The sequence below is a fragment of the Chrysochloris asiatica genome, unplaced genomic scaffold, assembly GCF_000296735.1.
Source record: "Chrysochloris asiatica unplaced genomic scaffold, ChrAsi1.0 scaffold00037, whole genome shotgun sequence".
Taxonomy (NCBI): domain Eukaryota; kingdom Metazoa; phylum Chordata; class Mammalia; order Afrosoricida; family Chrysochloridae; genus Chrysochloris; species Chrysochloris asiatica.
The window spans coordinates 4,754,259-4,773,322 of record NW_006408555.1 but is presented as its reverse complement, the minus strand read 5'-3'; the positions used below and the strand labels follow the sequence as shown (position 1 = coordinate 4,773,322).

General features: G+C 44.8%; 1 protein-coding gene across 1 annotated transcript in view; it reads left to right on the top strand.

Annotated features, from left to right (window-relative positions):
* Nucleotides 1-350: 350 nt before the first annotated feature.
* Nucleotides 351-19,064, top strand: part of ATP2C2 (ATPase, Ca++ transporting, type 2C, member 2) — an 82,550-nt gene continuing 63,836 nt past the window's right edge. The window contains exons 1-2 of the mRNA XM_006860288.1: nt 351-503; nt 548-727. Of these exons, the coding sequence (XP_006860350.1) occupies nt 351-503; nt 548-727 (333 nt within the window). The remainder of the gene's footprint in view (nt 504-547; nt 728-19,064) is intronic.

Below are 19,064 nucleotides of genomic sequence, written 5' to 3'. Positions count from 1 at the left end.
GCCTCGCTGCCTTTGGCGTCTGTCTGATCATGAATCTTCTGGTTGTAGAACTTTGGGCAGGTTTCTCAAGGTCAAGAGCTTTGGTTTACTGATCTATATAATGGCCTTCTCCTGCCTACACTAGGGACCGTGGAGCTGAGAGGTAATGTGGTCAGGTGCGAACAGTTCAGATAGATGTCTTACCCCTCGCCTGCCCACCTGGCGTCCATTAAGGTAGCGCTGCCCACCTGGGAGGATCACTCAGCTTCACGGGGGGAGGGCAGCGGTTGGGATACGCCTTTTAAACAAACGTTTACTCCCCAGCTGATCCTCCACTCCAGGTGAGTATCATAAGCAAGTTTATTTGGCAGATGCCCGAACTCTGGATAACATCGCAACTCGTCCGGACTTCCTGGGCCGAGATCCCGACTCGGACTCAAGCGTCCCTGGTGGGCCGGGGCGGAGCCAGCACAGTCCTGCGCGCAACCCCGCCCTGGGGGGCGTGGTTTCACTTGCGCGGGCAGGTAGGCAGCTACCTGGTAACGCTGGCCTGGCTCTGGAGGCTTAGGCGCGCGCAGCCTGTCCCGGCCTCCCCAGGGACCGAGGGGCGCCGGACCGGAGGCCGGGCGTGGGGCCTCACCCGCTCACCATGGTGGAACGACGTTTCTCCAAGTTCCTGCGCAAACTCCCATTCTCCCGGGCCGGCCACCAGTACCAGCCGCTGGAGAGGGGCGAGTGGGAAGCCTTGGTGAGTAGGGGCGCGGGACCTGACCACCTTCACTCTAGTCCAGCCGTAGGTCTTCTGGGCGCGCTGGAGGCTGTCCCCCACACTTCACGCTGCCCCTGGCTGTGGAAAGACATCCTTTCTTCAGAGCAGTGCAAGCTCCGTCCTCCTCTGGACTGGACACTTGATAATTTAACCTTCCATTTTTAACAGCCCATTTTGCGGATGCAAAACTGAGGTCCGAAAGAGGTTAAGGGGGACCCTGAAGAGGTACACAACTAACCCGTGGCGTGACTGGGAAGTGAATCCAGGTTTCTCTGACTCCAGGGAATTTTACCTAGGTTTATCTCTCTCCAGAGTCAGGCTACTGTATGGATTTAAAAAAAATTCTTTCCATTGAAAAACAAAACAGCTGTTGCTTAAAAGTTTTTAAGCAAGAAAGATGGAAATCAAGAACAGGTCTTACTGCTTTGCACTTTTTAAAAACCATTGTGGCTTGTTAACTTCTGACCTCCAGGGGACCCTTAGGATAAACCACGGAGATTTAGGGCTGGGGAGTTTTTCATCAAACAAACAGAGTCAGATGAAGTCCGTCTGCTCCTCTGACTCTTGAAACCGGGGGTTCCTAGTAATGGCTGGGTTCCCCTGCGCTTTGTCTGTGGAATTCCCGGAGTTTTTGTAAGAGTGTCTGTTATGGCGGAGGGGTTACTTGTCGGGCTGCTAACCTCAAGGTCAGAAGTTTAAAAACTAGCAGAAGTTCCGCGGGAGAAAGATAAGGCTTTCTTTCTGCTCCTTTACAGCCTCGGAAACCCTGTGCAGGGTCGCTATGAATCGGAACCGACTCCACTGCACACCACCACCACCTTCTAATTTGTCATTCAGAAACAAAACACGTGGAAATTCATGGGCATTACTACTCTGATCGAGTGGTGCTGCGGGTTAATACTCAAGACTGCAAGGTCGGTTTGAACTGCAAAGTCAGCAGTTCAAGCTCATCAATCGCTCCTTGAAACCCTATACACAGTTTCTATGAGTCAAAAGTGATTCGATGGCACTTAAAAACTACTCTGATACGTCTTTTTCATTATTGGGTGGAAATCTATACACTAAAGCAATTTACATTTGCAATTTTACATTTACATTTTACGTTTACTTTTATATTTTCAATTTAATGATACTGATGACATTTTTCATGTGGCACAACCTTCTCCCTGTCTGGTGCTGCAGGTTAATGCGCTGGACTGCCTTGTTGGTCTGAACCGCAAGGTTGGCGGTTCAATCTCACCAGCAGCTCCTCGGAAACCCTATACAAGGTCTCTGTGAGTCAGAACTGACTTGAAGATACTTAACAATACCTTTCTCCAAAGCATTCCATCACCATTGGCAGTATAGTCATGGTGGAGCCATAGGGTAAGAACTGGGCCGCAAACCACGAAGTTGGCAGTTTAAACCGACCAGCTAGTCCTTGGAAACCCTGTACAGGGTCAGTAAGAGTCAGAATCCACTGGATTCTGCCCCCTTAAGATAAAACTCCCTTTTCTCATCCCTTCCACCCACACCTGGTAACTACTACTAATTACTTACTTTACTTTTTATTGGGAATTGAATGATGGTTTACAGGCAACACCATCAGTTTGACATTTAGCAAATCATACAGGTTGTTTCATTGCAATGATTGCAATCCTCTGTAGGCAATAACAGGTCTCCCCCTTCCTCCCACCCATCCCACCCACCTTCCCATCTCTTCTCAACTTTGTCCTTAGGTAAATGGTGTCCTAAGGTAAATGCTTGACCATTCCATGCTGCATATACCTTCCTAGTGTTGCTGTCCCAAGGATGAGTTCCTTTCCGGACCTGAGAGGTGGTCAAGGGCAACCTCTGGTCTTGAGTTCCTCCAGTCTTTCTGACTAGTAAGCCCAGTCTTATTTTTGATTTGTGTTCCACATTTCCCCCCATTCTATCCAAGACCACCTAATGCGGTCCCTTTCAGAGTCGGTACCATCTAGTTCTATTGGTCTCCGAGTCGTGGAGACTGATGTTCACATCTTCCATTTGTCCATTGGAGTAATTGATTCCAAGAGTCTTCAACTATGAGTATTCTTTGGTTTCTATGTATTTGCTTATTTCATATAACTGAGATCAGGCAACATGTTCTTTTTCACTGAATTCTTTTGCTCAGCATGATGATTTCCAAGTTCAGCTATGCTGGGGCGTGCATCAGGTCTTCACTGCTCTTTGTGGCTGAGCAGTATTGTGTGTGTATCTGTGGGTGGACATTTCAGTTATGTCCACTTTTTGACTCTTGGAGGAAAATGCCGCAGTGAACATGTATAAAGAGGTGCCTGTTTGCATTCCTGCCTTCACGGTTTCTGGGCAGACATACAGGATTGGGGTTGCTGAGGCATATGGTATCTCTACCTCTGTGTTTTGCTATAGCCTTTCAACAAGTAAAGGGAAGCGTCAAAGTTAAATTGATTTTTTTTTTTTTAATGGAAAAGATCAGCTGGCAAAAAAATTATTTTTAATGAAAAATTTCCCAATGAGTACCAACAGTCAGAACATTTGCTTTAATGACTCAAATATTTGCATATAAAAAACATCCTATGTTATAAATGGTGCTGAAGTGAGCGTTCTGGTGTTAGGATGGGGTTAAACCGCAGCGCCGTATAACGAGCAGTTTGCCACAGTGTCTCATTTTCTGAAGTGTTTGTGTATGAAACGTCGGCGGGATGGAGACTTGAGTTACTTTGCTGTGATGCATTTCTCGCTCTATCGTGTGTTCTGTGTGCTGGTAGCGTAGTCTGCAATGGTTTGCCTTTCCCGCCTTTGTTATCCTCGTCCTCTTTCCTGTCCATGCTTTGATCTTTGCAGCATGCTGGGGTGTTTTATGTTCACAAAGCTCCTAATGGTGAAAATCAGGCACCCAGAGATGCTGGCTACAGGGATGGTATACAGAGGTTGGATCACTGCTCTACAGTGGACTGTATTCTCTAGAGCCTTCCAGAAGGATCCGGTGGGGCAGGGCAGGTCTTCTCTGTGCCTGTGGGTCCATGGGGTGCTCACCACCCTGCTGTGGACCAGAGCTCCCAACAACACCCTGGAGAGACTTAAAGAGATGAGCTGGCAGTCAGGAAGGGTGGGAGGTCCCTGATTCAGGCAGCCGGCAGGGAAGATGGTGAAGAAATCCAGGTGTCCTGTCCCTGAGGGGTCTTGTGCAACACAGGAAGTCCAGTAATGGTAATGGAGGAAGCTCTGCCTTGGCTGAGCAGCCTTCTTCCTTCCTCTTAGATGTGCTTCCTCCAGTTCTCAAGAAAGGAGCCCTGGTGGTGCAGTGGTTAAGTGCTAGGCTGCCAACTACAAAGTCGGTGGTTGGAACCCCCCAGCTGCTCCACAGGACCAAAGACGTGGCGACCTGCTTCTGTAAAGATGGAAGCTTGGAAACTCTCTGGAGCAGTTCTGCTCTGTCCTTTAGGGTCTCTCTGAGGAAGAGCCATGAGGCTCCCTGCTCCTGGAACAATTTTCAGGTTTTTTGTTTTTTTTTTTTTTGGATAGGGTCACTGTGAATCAGCAGTGGGGTCTCTTTTGTTTTCCTCTCTCAAGAATGTTTAGAAACAAGGCACTGCTTGACGGTTTCCACTAAGTCAAGAGTCTTTTATGGACATGTCTGCTCCAAGCCCTCCACACCCATGGTGGGCTCTCTGCTTCCTTGTTGGGTTCCCTCGGTTACAACACTCTTCCCATTGATAGGGAACTTGCTGTGTCTTCTCACAGCACCCAGGTGAGAAGGGTTGTTAATAACCCTTTGCTGGATGAGGAAGTTCAGGTCCAGAGGCGGGGCTGTTCCCCTCCATTCACAAATATTTGCTGATGTCGACTTGGAGCAGAGTTTGAGGGGATGGGGGCCAGGTGTCACGTGCAGTGGTCTGGAAACTGGTGAAAATGAAGGCAGGATGACTGGGCTGGAGACAGTGGGTGAGGTAGAAGAACCCAGAAGACCCAGCTAGTCAGTGCTGGGGGCTGGATTTGAACACAGTCCCCTACTGGCTTCAAAGATCACTGATTCTTCCACTGGTTGCATTTCCAGGGTTATGAAGAAGAAAGGTTTTGTGAGACACTCCATGTGAATTTCCTATGGCTTCAGTCATAGACCACCACAACATGGACCCTGTTAAGACCAAATTACTCTCTGCTCTAAATGTTTGTTGAAACCATATATTTTTAGTCATAGAGAGAACTTTTAATGAAATTTGTTTTTGCCCCTTGAGAGAATAGGATTTTTGATGCAACTAGTAGGACTCATATGTCCCGAGGGATCTCTAGTGCTGGGGTTGTTGGTGGGCCGAGGTCCATTTCTTCAGATTGGTGCAGTTGTACAGGCCTCTACCAGATGGCAGCGTGCACTAGAAGTGGGATAGCTGTTTCCCACTAAACCCCAACAGTGGAAAATGTAGATGGACAATATGTAACCTATGGGTCACAAGGCTTGTTAAGTGCTGTTGAGTTGGCTCCGACTTGTAGCGACTGAGGAGCGACTGGTGGGTGTGAACCACCGACCTTGTGGTCCATGCATTATCTGGCAGGAATTCATCAGAGGACAGACATCTGAAATCAAGGTCAAACAGAATTCTCTGGGGATCTTGTTAACAATGTAGATTTCTGATTTGGTACTTTTGTGATGAAAAGGCAAATTCTCAGCAGGGGTTGAATGAGAACAAACAGGTTCCAAGCCCTCCTCTGAAGGCTCTGTGGGAGGATCCTTTGCATGAATCTCTCCCAGCTTCCCTTGATTCCTGCCAATCCTCAGTGTCCCTTGACTTGTAGAAACAGCACTCTAGTTAGTCTCCACCTCCGTGGTCACATGATCGACACCCCTCTGTCTCTGAAGGAAACTGTAGTCATTGAATTCAGAGTCATCCTGATGCAAATCCCTCTCATCTTCATTTATTACATCTGCAAAGACCCTACTTCCAAAGAAGGTCACATTCACAGACACAGGAGGCTTAGGAGTCCAATGTTTCTATTTGGGGAGACACAATGCAAACCACAATACCTTCTTAATTTAATGACTGAAAGCAGCGTCAGTTCCACCCTGAAAGCTGGAGTGAGGAGAATACTGGACCAGAAATTCCTGCTTCCCCATGACTAGGTGCCAACGCTGGGGAAGTCCTCTCTACCCCTCAGGGCTCCTGTGTATTAACTGGGGTCAGTCAGGACTCCACCCTTTATGGCTGGTGAACTGATTCAGCTTCCTGGAGGGCTTCTACTACAGAGGACCGGGCTCCCACAGAACCACGCAGTGGTCATCTGTTCGATCAAGATTCTCTGAGCCCTCTTGGTGGTGGGGATATGGTGATAACCCGATGTTCCCAGTCATGCCTTTGTGGTGCCCCACCCACCCTGTGGACAGATGGGTCCTGAACTGCCCGACCTACAGCAGACTGTTTGGTGGCAGGTGTGTACAGGCTGGGAGGGAGGAGGAATGTTTAAGGTGACCAGGCGTGGCTAGGATTAGGAGTCTGCAGGATGAAGGGCTGGGGCTCGTGGAGTCACCTCAGCAGAAAAGAAAGTGTGAGGTTTAGGGAGTGTGAGGAGGAGAGAGGGACGAGACTGCAAAGGTGTACAAGGCTGGACCACGCAAAGCCGTGGATGGTTATTGCAGGGTCCTAGTGTGGTGCATGCAACTCATCAACTCAAGCCTAACATACTATATAAATTTAAACAGATCAAAGGTGACAAGTACTTTGACGGAAGGCTCACTACGGGTTCTCGGGCAGGGTTTCCACCAAGTCGGAAACCACAGTCTTTACGACTTCATCTCAGAACTGGTAATCTATTGTTGTTGTTAGGTGCCATCGAGTCAGTACCGACTCATAGTGACCCTATGGACAACAGAACGAAACACTGCCCGGTCCTGGTTCAAACTCACAACTGTTGCCACGCTTGAGCCCACTGATGCTGCCACTTTGCCAATCCATCTCTCTGGGGGTCGTCTTCTTTTTCTCTGACCCTCGACCTTACCAAACATGATATTCTTCTCCAATGAATGGTCCCTCCTGACAATATGTCCAAAGTATGAGAAATGAAGTCTGGACATCTATTACTTCTACTGTATTCTACTCATTAGAAGCCTTTCTCCTGAGGAGTGGCTGGTGGGTTTGAACTGCTGGCCTTGTGATTCACAGTTTGTGCAGATCCTACAGTGCCACACCAGGAGTCCAGTGGTAGAAAGAAATATTTTCTTCAATGAGGCATCTCACATGAAAGAACTTGGCATTTTACCTGCATTTTTGTTAGCGTTTTCATTCTTCATGGGTTTTGTTCTTTGTTTAGACTTTCTGAATTTTGAGTTTGAGAATCTCAATGCTAGAAAGTCCATCCACTTGTAAGTATGCAAAATGGTAGTTGAAATTGTCAACAGTTTGCTTTTCTCAGACCTGTTTCTTCACCGTAGCCTCCAGCCAGCAGTTATAGCATTCCAGTTTATGAAGTGTCATCTGACTACTTTCGAGCAGACTCGCTCCCATGCACCTCAGATAAGCAGCAGGATTTTCCTGCTGGTGGGACTTATTTGTGTTTGTCACTACACTTGGGACTCATGTCCCATGACACATCACTGTGGACAAAGGCTAGGTTGCTGCAGGACACCTGATCCTAATGTGATAAGAGCTCTCCATGTTTAGATAGATTCATGTTCACTTGCTGCAACGTGACTTGTGGTGATGTGATGCTTCAGCCAATTTTCCTGCAGTGTGGGTCACTCCAGCTTTCCGGGTGGAACTGACGCTGCTTTCAGCACCCCTCAATGTGCTGCTACAATGCTGATTTGCTCTCCACTTGGTGTGCGATGTGGCTTTCACCAGTGCGCATGTAGACGCATGGGGGAACAAGATGGGCTCATCACAGCACTTCTAATCTAACTACCAGGAGGTCTGGACTTACTTGAAATTAGTGTGAACAAGGGCAGGGAGGAGCCCTGGTGCGGCTCTTTAGGATCAGTAAGATTGGAGGTTCAGACCCACCGGCTGCTCCAGGGTTGCTCTGAGTGGGAACTGACTAGATAATGCTTACCACCAAGAACAAGGGAAGGGAAAGGCCTTGCATTTAAAATAAGTTGGAGAATTTGTGGGCTTTTGAGATGATGGGGTCAAATTGAATCAACATTGACTCGATGGCAGTGGATTTGCTTTTTTTAATGGCTTTTTGGGGCATTGTTAACAACTTGGGTTATGCAGATGATACAATCTTGCTTGCTAGAAATGAAGGTATTGCTAAGTGCTGTCAACTGAGTTCTGACTCACAGTGATCCTACATAGGGTTTCTGAGGATCAGCTAGTGGGTTTGAACCGTTGACCTTGTGCTTCTAAGTCCAGTGCTGATCCACAGCGCCACACCAGAAGTCCTGGAGTAAAGAGAACTTAAAATACTTACTGATGAAGAGTGAAGACCATAGCCTCCAGTATAGATTACACCTCAGTATAAAGAAAACAAAAATTCTCACAACTGGGCCAATAAATAACGTCATGATAAATGGAGGAAACGTTGACATTGTCAAAGACTTCATTTTGGTTGGATTCACAATCAACACTCAGGGAAGGAGCAGTCAAGAAATGTTAGGCAAATCTGCTAGAAAAGATCTCTTCGAAGTGCTCAAGCGTAAAGTGAGCTTGACCAAAGCTAGGGTATTTTCAGTCACCTCATATGCATGACAGTTGAACAGCGAATCAGGAGACCATAGGAGAATTGATGTATTTGAATTATGATGTTGGATAAGAATACTCAAAATACCCTGGACTGCCAGAAGAACAAACAAATCTGTCTTGGAAGACATGCAGCCAGATTCTGCTAATTAGAAGCCAGGATGGTGAGACGTTGTCTCTCATACTTTGAACATGTTAGCAGGAGGGACTAGGCCCTGAAGAAGGACATCTTGCTTGGAAAAGTGGAAAGTCAGTGAAAAAGAAGAAGATCCCCAGTGAGACCGGTTGGCACAGTGACAGCAGCTACAAAACAACATAGTGACATAACTAACACAACATAACAACATTTGTGTGTATGGTGCAAGACGGGGCATTTTTTCTTTCTGTTGTGCCTATGGTCGCTATGAGTCAGAGGCCACTCAAGGCACCTAACAGCAGGATAAAGAGTCAGTGGTATTAAAGGAAGTTCAAGTTGTTCTAAAGGTATTGGCACAAAACAAGGCTTCAGAAATGGATGGAGTACCAACTGAGATCATTCAGAAAACAATGCCACACGGGAAGTGATCACTCATCTATGACAAGAACTTTGGAATACAGTTGCATGACCACCTGATGGGAACAGATCCGTATTTGTGCCCATCCTCAATAAAGGTGATTCAACATCATGCTGAAATTATCGAAGAACATCCCTAACGTCGTATGCATATCATTTTGCTAAAGGTCATTAAAAAACAGTTGCAGCAGTACATTTGCCAGAAATTCAAGCCAGATTCAGAAGAGGATGTGGAATGAGGGATATCACTGCTGATGTCAGACTGAGCTTCGCTGATGAGAGAGTATACCAGAAACATGCTTACCCGTGTTACGTTGACTATGAAAAGGCATTTGACTGTGTGGATCACAAAAACATATGGATAATGTTGTGAAGAATGGGAATTGCAGAACACTTAATTCAGCTCATGCAGAACCTGTACCCAGAGGAAAAGGCAGTCATTCTAACAGAACAAGGGACACTGCATGGTTTAAAATCAGAAAAGGTGTGTGGCATGGTTGTATCCTTTTACCATACACACTTAGTCTGTATGCTGAGCACATACTCCCAGAAGCTGGATTATATGAAGAAGAACATGGCATCAGGATTGGAGGAAGACTCATGAACAACCTGTGATCAACGGTGATGGTTTTATTTGCTGGAAGTAAAAGAGGACTTGAGATGCTTGCTGATGAACAAAGACCATAGCCTTCAGTATGAATTGCACCTCAATGTAAAGAAAGTGAAATGACCAACCGTAGTCCATCTCAACTCACTAATGCCTGGAATACTGATCTTTATGCTTTCCATTTTATTTTATTTTTTATCTTTTTTGAGTCTTAAAACTGTAACCAAATTTATTACTTCATCATCTTCATTTTTTTAAAAGTTTTTATTGTGAATTATGTGATAGCTTACGTGGGAGAACATTAGCTTTGCATTCATCCTATCGTATTTCATTTCATTGCAATGATTACAATCCCCTCTATGCATCATCAAACAACCAAAGGTTATATCCTGCAAGCCTGCTCCCCGGCTGTCAGTATACAGCCCCTCTCACTCCCTGAGTCCAGAGTCCCCAGCAGCTCCATCTCTCCACATCAATGTCTCTGCATCCATCTCTGGAGTCACTGTTTCTCTGGGTAGGGTCCTGCACTCCGCTCTTCTCCCTTGATGGTCCCAGGGACCTCCGCTCCTGGACTGCAAAATCAACCACTCTCCTCCTTTTGTTACAGAACGTCTACCTTTACATTTCTGACCCTCACAGTCAGTCCTGATAGCAATTATTCACTAGTGTACCTCAAGAGTCTTATCCCCGTCTCCTTTCATCAGCCCCATCCCGACAGATTGGAAACCTCTCAGTGGAGATTCTACCTTCCTCTGCACCCTCTGGAATTAGGCTCCCTCTTGAAAGCTTGTAAGCCAGTCACTTCTTGCCTTTGTAGCCCCCCCAATTTTAGGTTACCAATGTCTAAGTTGTCCATCCCTGTCAACCCTGTACACTAAGGGACTGGGAGTGATCCTTGCTGTAAAGATTTGTTCCCTCTTTTGAGCTACTATGTCCATAAGTATAGATCAAGTTCATCAAATTGTAGCAGATTACTCTTTTTTTCCCCCCCTTTTCTTTCTTCTTCTAGTTGAGTTCTGATCATCCAGCCATTGAAGCCAGGTCAAGAGGGTACTATCTTTAAGTATGGGTGTTCTTGTGCATCTCCCATCACTTAATATCAGCTGGATGTTTCACTCTCTACTTTAGTCCTCTGTGGCCATGCCACTGTCTCTGGGCCCAGGAGTCCCTAGGTCTTGCCACACTGCTGGCCAACCAGGTCTCAACTCGGGTTCACAGGAGTCTGTTGAACATGGTGGGACTTAGGTCACATCTTCATTACTCTTTTGCCCCCTGCTTTTCCTTATTAGTGACCAACATGGTCACCAGCAAAACCACATGCCTGCTCATGTATTCCCCTTGAGTCTTAGTCTTGGAAGGGGGTTTGGTCTGAGGGGACCCGACCGCTTGTCTTGATGGCTCCCAGGCGAACATCTTCTCTGTGCTTGCAGTAATCAGTCGGACTGCCAGTATTGTTTTTGATTTTTCCTGCCATTCTTTCTTTCAAGAACTATCTTCTATTCTTCTAGCTGCTCCAGTCTGGTCTTCTTGTCATTTCAAGTGGAAATTTCCCACCTCAGAAGATTCTGGATGGGGTCAGGATTTCACCTATGGTTTTATGCAATGCAAAGACTCTGCAGGAAGCCTCTTTGACTGGGCAAGTTTTAGCCCCCTTTTAGGTATTCCAATCAGTTATAGGCTGAAGACAGACTTACAAGTTTCTATGGTGATGTTTCTGGCTATTCCTTTCTGTCCCCCTCAAGTGTCCTTTTTACAATGGTAGGCAAGGAAAAACAAGATTCAGAAGACAACCAAACATCTTAACATTACTTGCCCTCCTTTACTCATTCAAACCATGCCTCAATCCCTGTATCCCAGAGCCCTGTTGTTCCTAGGTTGTGCATACATCATTATTTACAAATAAATTAGCCCGTGCAAACCTGCCTAACTGTTTTCCCCTCCGCCTTGTTCTTCTATTCCCCGCCCTCTTCTTGTGTATTGCCCCTCACCCCCCAGCACCCAAGCTATCCTGTGTGTATTCCCTACCCTGTGCTCCATCTTCCCCTCCCTCCCCTCACCCCACCCCATACAGCTGGGTGATCAGAAAAGATTTTTTCCCCCCTTTTAGGGTAGGTTCTTTTTCTTAATCTTTTACAGTAGTGGTCCTATGCAGTATTTCTCCTTTTGTGACTGACTTATTTCACTCAGCATAATGTCCTCAAGGTTCATCCATGTTGTGCAGTGGCTTGCAGCTTCCTTGTTATTCTTCAAGGTAGCATAATATTCCAGGTGTGTATGTACCACAGTTTGTTTATCCATTCTTCCATTGATGGGCGCTTAGGCACTTAGGCTGTCTCCATCTTTTTGCATTATAAATAGTGCTGCTATGAACATTAGTGTGCATATATCTACTTGTGTTATGGCTCGTATTTCTTGTGGGTAAATACCAAGTAGAGGAACTACTGGATCATAAGATATTTCTATTTCCAACCTTCTGAGGAAGCGCCATATTGCTTTCCAGAGTGGTTGGACCATTCTGCAATCCCACCAGCACTGTAGGAGGGTCACAATCTCTCCGCATCCTCGCCAGCATTTATTGTCCTCTACTTTTTTGATCTTTGCTGTTACTGCTGGTGTGAGATGATATCTCGTTGTTTTGATTTGCATCTCTCCCTAATGGCTAAGGAGCCTGATAGCAAAGTGGTTACGAATTGGGCTGCGAACCGCAAGGTCAGCAGTTTGAAACTACCAGCTGTTTCGTGGGAGAAAGATGAGGTGTTCTGCTCCCATAAAGATTTACAGCCTTGGAAACCCTGTACAGGGTCGCTATGAGTCGGAACTAACTGCACAGCAGACAGCCACCACACAATGGCTAGTGATCGTGAGCATTTCTTAATATGTTTGTTGGCGGCCCAGATCTCCCCCTTGGTGAAGGGTATGCTCATGTCCTGTGTTCATTTTTTAATTGGATTATTTGTCTTTTTCTTGTAGAGGTGTAGCTTCTTATATATTTTAGAAATTAGTCCCTTGTCCGATGTGTCATTGCAAAAGATTTTTTCCCATTTTGTGAGCTCCCTTTTTACTCTCTTGGTGAAGTCTCTTGATGCACGTAAGTTTTTAATTTTTAGTATGTCCCAATCATCTCTTTTTGTCTACTTCTGTTTGTGTAGTTTTCAAAATGTTTGATAGTCTGTGCATGCCCTGTATGAGAGCTCTCACATCTGTCCCTATTTTTTCATTGATGGCCTTTATAATTCTGGGATTCACATTTAGACCTTTAATCCATGTTTAGTTGGTTTTTGTATAAGGCGTGAGGTAAAGGTATGGTTTGAATCTTTTGTATATCGCTTTCCAGTTCTGCCAGCACCATCTGTTAAAGAGATTATTTCCTCCCCATGCAGTATACCTAGGCACTTTGTCGAAAATCAGTTGACTGTATGTGGATGGGTTAATTTCTGGATTCTCGATTCTGTTCCATTGCTCTTTCGTTATACCAGTACCAGGCTGTTTTGACCACTGTAGCGGTGTAGTAAATTTTGAAATCAGGGAGTGAGAGGTTTCCAACCTTCTTCTTAAACAATGCTTTGCTTACCCTGGGTCTCTTTCTTTTCCATATAAAGTTTGTAATTGTTTTTTCCATCTCTTTGAAGAATGTCATTGGAATCTGGATTGGGATTGCATTATATGTGTAATTTGCTTTGGGTAGTATTGACATTTTCACAATGTTAAGTCTTCCTATCTTGAAGCATGGTATAATCTTCGAATTTTTCTAAGTGTCTTTTGGTTTCTTGTAGTAGTGTTTTATAGTTTTCTTTGTATAGGTCTTTGTTTCTCTGGTTACATTTAGCCTTAGATATTTCATCCTTTGGGCGGCTATTATAAATGGAATTGCTTTCCTAATGTCCTTTTCAACACTGTCATTTTGGGTATAGAGGAATCCAACTGATTTTTGTATGTTGATCTTATAGCCTGTCACTTTGCTGAATCTTCCAGTGAGGTCTAGTAGCTTTTTTACTGAGTCTTTGGGGTTTTCTAGGTATAGGATCATATTGTCAGCAAATAGAGTTTTATTTCCTCTTTGCCAATTTGGATGCCTTTAATTTCCCTATCTTACGGTATAGCTCTGGCTAAGACTTCCAAAACAGTATTGAATAGGAGTGGTGACAAAGGGCATCCTTGTCTGGTTCCTATTCACAGAGGGAAAGCTTTCAGATTCTCTCCATTGAGAGTAATGTAGGCTGTTGGCTTTGTATATATGGTCTTAATTATGCTGAGGAATTTCCCTTCAATTCCTACTTTGTTGACATTTTTTATCAGGAATGGATGTTGAATTTTGTCACATGCCTTTTCTGTATCAATCAATATGATTATGTGGTTCTTTTCTTTTTATGGTGGATGGATTACATTGATTGTTTTTCTAGTGCGGAACCATCCTTGTATCCTGACATGAATCCTACTTGGTTATGATGTACTGTTTTTTTGTTTTTTTTTTTTATGTGCAGCTGGATTCTGTTGGCTAGGATTTTGTTGAGATTTTTTGCATTTATGTTCACGAGGGATATTGGTCTATATTTTTCCTTCTTAGTGACGTCCTTCCCTGGTTTTGGTATGAGGATTATGCTTGTTTCATAAAATGTATTAGGAAGTTTTCCATCCTCTTCTATATTCTGGAATAGTTTGAGTAGAATTGGTGATAGCTCTTCCCTGAATGTTTGGTAGAACTCACCAGTGAAGCCGTCTGGGCCTGGACTTCTTTTGGTTGGGAGTTTTTTGATGACCTGATCAATTTCTTCTTTTGTTAGGGGTCTATTCAAGTTTTCTACTTAACTCTGTGAAGTTTAGGTAGGTCGTGTTTTTCTAAAAATGTATCCATCTCTTCTAAGTTTTCAAATTTGTTGGAGTGCAACTCTTGATAGTATTCTGTTATTATCCTTTTGATTTCCTTTGGTTCCATTGTGACATTGACCATGTGTTTTCTAATTTGTGTTATTTGTGTCTTCTCCCTCTTTTCTTTTGTTAGGGTTTGTGAATTTTATTAATCCTTTCAAAGAACCAGCTTCTTGTCCTGTTGATTGTTTCTACTACAGTTTTTCTGTTTTCTATCTCATTTATTTCTGCTCTAAGCTTTATTATTTTCTTTTGGTGACTGTAGGATCCCTCTGTTGGTGTGGATTGCTGTGTTCTTCTTTTCGGATGTGTGCATTTATCACAATGAATTGTCCTCTCAACACCTTGTCCCAAAGATTTTGTTATGTTGTATTTTCATTCTTGTTTGTTTTTATGAACTTTGCGAGTTCATGTTTAATTTCTTTTATTACCCAGTTGCTTTTCAGCAGGGTGTTATTCCGTTTCCATGTATTCGACTTTATTTCCTTGGTCGTCTTCTTATTGATTTCTAGTTTTATGGCATTGTGGTCAGAAAAGATGCTTTGCAGTGTTTTGATGTTTGTAAATTCATGGAGACTTGGTTTGTGACCTAACAACATGGTCTATTCTGGAGAATGTTCCATGTGCACTGGAAAAGAATGTGTATTGTGCTATTGTTGGGTTGAATGCTCTGTACACATCTATGAGGTCCAGTTGGTTGATTGTGCTGTTTAGTTCCTCTGTGGTTTTGTCGAGTTTCTTTCTGGTTGTTCTGTCCCTTTTTGAAAGTGGCGTATTAAAATCTCCCACTATAATTGTAGATTTATCTATTTCTTTTACATTTTATTTTTGATGACTTCCATTTTCCTTAGATTTGGCTTTTACATGGTAAGCATTGAACTATGAACCACAAGGTTGGGGTGCAAATGCACCAGCCGCTTCTTGGAAATCCTGTACAGGGTCATTATGAGTCAGAATTGACTTGATACCACTTAACAACAATGTTAGGATTATTAATGGATATTTGCAGCTCTTTCTTACTTTGTTGCATTTACCAACTGTGATGTTGTGAGCTGTCGAGTCGGTTCCAACTCATAGCAACTCTGTTATAGGGTTTCCAAGAGTGGCTGATAGATTTCAACTGTCACCCTTTCAGTTAGAAGTCCAGTGCTTATTTTACAGCATCACACCAACTGTTTTGCTATTAAAGTGCTGTCCTATTGGTTCCAACTCATAGCAACCCTGTGTAGGGTTTCCAAGGAGCAGCTGGTAGGTTTGAACCACTAACCTGTGGTTAGCATAGCAGTCCAGTGCTTATCCTTTAGCACCACTCCTTAGAGTAACTCCACACTCTCTGGCTCTCAGGTACCCAGTTCTGTCTTAGTTAATATCTAGCGCTATTGTTAACAGAATTACCACAAGTGGTTGGAAGCTGGTGGTGGTGGTTATATACTGTGGAGTCAGTTCCGACGCATAGGGACCCTGTATAGAGTTTCTGGGGCTGTTAATCTTTACAAGAGCAGAAAGCCTCGTCTTGCTCTTGTGGAACCTCTGGTAGTTTCAAACTGCTTACCTTGAGGTTAGCAGCCTGATTCGTAAGCACTGTGCTACCAGAATCTAGAAGTCCAGATTCTGAGTGTTACCTCTAAGGAGAGACTTTCTGTGCCTGTAAGCACTGAAGCAGGAGAGGTACTTGAGTTTTCTGAACTTTGGTTCCTGGGCAATCTCCACATGACTTAGCATGCCTCTTTGTTATCTCTGCTTTTTTTGTTCGCTTGTTTCACGCTTCTGTATCTCAAAGATTGATGCAAGCATCCTACAGGAATCCTGCCTCATCCACATAAAAGAGACAGTCCATTTCCAAATGGGATTATAGCCTCAAGTATGTTGTTGTTAAATACTGTTGACTTAGTCACAACTCATAGCGCCCCTGTATAGGATTTCTGAGGAGCAGCTGGTAGGCTTGAACTGCTGACCTTCTGGTTTGCAAGTCCAGTGCTAATCTTACTCAGTGCCACACCAGGACTCCACACCATCTCTAAGAATCTATATATGTTCTTGTGTCCTTTTACATACTAGTAAGCCCTAGGTACTGTAGAATTCTTGTCCACCTTGTTCTTGGATATCTTGTAGATCATTGACTCGGTACAGAAAGCCCCTCTGTGTGTTTCTTTGCAGCGAGTGGGTTGTATATCTGGAGTGCCCCTGGCTGGGTGACTCTGAGGCTGTTGATGGTGTTGGGCTTTAGCAGGCAGCGGCGTAGTGAGGAGCCACCCTCTCCTGCCATCCTCACCTGTGCAGGTCTGTCTGCAGCACCCTTGCCAGGAAGTGGGGTCACTGTCAGAGGTCACAGGTCTTGGTAGCTCTTAAGACAATTATGGTAAAAACTGATAGAATGTAGAATTTGTTGTTTTACCCTTGTTTAGGGAGCTCTGGTAGCGTAGTGGTTACAAATCGGGCTGCAAACCTTAAGGTCAGCAGTTCGAAACTACCAGCCACTCCGCGGCAGAAAGAGTAGGCTTTCTGCTCCTGTAAAGATTTAAAGCCTCGGAAACCCTATACAGGGTCGCTATGGGTCGGAACTGACTCGACGGCACTTAACAACAACAACAACAATCCATGTTTAAGTGTATGATGCAGTAGTATTCTTGGCTTTCGCCATGTTGTGTAACTCTTACCACGATCCATTCCCAACACTTCACCATCACCATCGAGCCATAACTTCCCTTAATCCTTTCCCCTAGCCCCAGATAACCACCAGTCTACTTCCTGTCTCTCTCTTTGCATTTACCTGTTGCAGATACAAATGCAATCTTGCACTATGTGGTCTTTGGGGTCTGACTTACTTCCCTCAGCACCGTGTTTTCAGGTTTGTCCGTCATAGTGTGTGTCCAGATGTCATAACTTTTTGTGACTAATATTCCATTGTGTGTATGCATGATCTTTCATTGAGACATTCATCATCTGTTGATGGACAGTAGTGCCCAGTAGACACATGTATGCAAGTATTTGGTGACATCCCTGCTTTTCGGGTCTCTATGGTAGATACGTAGGAGAGAATTTACTAGGGCATATAGTATTGTGGAATTCTGGTGTGGCGCTGTGGGTTAATGCGCCAGACTGCAAAGCTGTTTCAACTGCAAGGTTGGCGGTTCAAGCTCCTTGGAAACCCTATGCAGTGTCGCAATGGGTCGGAACCGACTTGATGGCACTTCACAACAACAGTAATAATTGTGGGAGCACTGGTGGTATGTAGGGTAAGCACTGGACTGCTAACCACAAGGTCGGTGGTTCAAACCCACCAGCTTCTCCGTTAGAGAAAGATGAAGCTTTCTGTTCCCATGAAGATTTGCAGTCTTGGAAACACTATACAGGGTTGCTATGAGTCAGGGACGAACGTGACAGATGGCTCCTAAGAACACCATGATCATTGTACTCGTCAGTTGGACTCTTCAGAGGAACCACCAAGTTGTTTTCACAGAGGTTGCTCTGTTTGCCTGGGGGTTGGTATTTAGAATCCAGTATCTGGAGATCTGGTAGTGTAGTGGTTACGAATCGGGCTGCGAGCCGCAAGGTCAGCAGTTCGAAACTACCAGCGGTTCTGTGGGACAAAGATGAGACAGTCTGCTCCCGTAAAGATTTATAGCCTCGGAAACCCTGTGTAGGGTCGCTATGAGTTGGAACTGACTCCACGGCACATAACGACAACGATCTGGAGATTGGGGTGCTTCTCAACCCTCTCATGCTGTTATATCAATATTGAGTCCCATATCTGTCTGCATATATCTGTTTGTGTGTTGAAAGCTATGAGTTCTAATCTAGTACTACGGGGCGTGTACCAGCCCTTCCATCATTAGTGAAAGTCGTGGATCCCACAATCCTGGGCGTATTTACTTATTTCTCAGTTTCCAGACACATAATGAGTCCTCTCAGACTAGCCACCACCTTCCTGACTCTGATCCTGCTGGTGTACTCAGTGCCCTGACTGTAACTGGCCACGTCCAAACAAGATCATACTCTGTGTCCCACTGATAGTTCTGCTGCTGCCTGGCTCACGTGTGTACGCACCTTTCTACAACCACCACCCACCCACCCACCCACACATGTAGAGAAATAAGCACATACCACTGATGTAGTGTGGTGAACCAGGGGGACAAAAACCAAATACTGAAACTCATTTCGACCTGAAGCCAACATGTAAGAATGCCTCCCTCATCAGTCTTAGGGGTGTGGTACCATTATACCCATTTTGTAGAAGGGCAAACTGAGGCTCAGAGAAGCGAGGCACTTTGCTAAGGGAGCCTCATTGGAAGCAGGGCAGCCTGTGGGACTGGTGATACTCCCTTTATCCAGTTGGTTGTACTTCTGGTTGTTTTGTGTGTTTTTAAAAAAACAACAATGAAAAGACTTTCTTGAGTCCATATGTGACCTTCCTTCACGTTGTCTTGAGCCTACCCTGGCCTTGCTCTGGTACCTGACTGCCTGGCTCCTTTCTGCTCCAGCCATGCTGGCTGCTGTCCAGTCCCTAGAATGAGCCAGACTCCCTCTGAAGACTAGAGTCTGCACACGCTGTCCCCTGCCTGTGCGCATTCCTACACTTTGTCCTTTTCCTAGTTAATTTGGTTTCTTGGAGAATCCCTGTCACATGAAGCCTTCCCC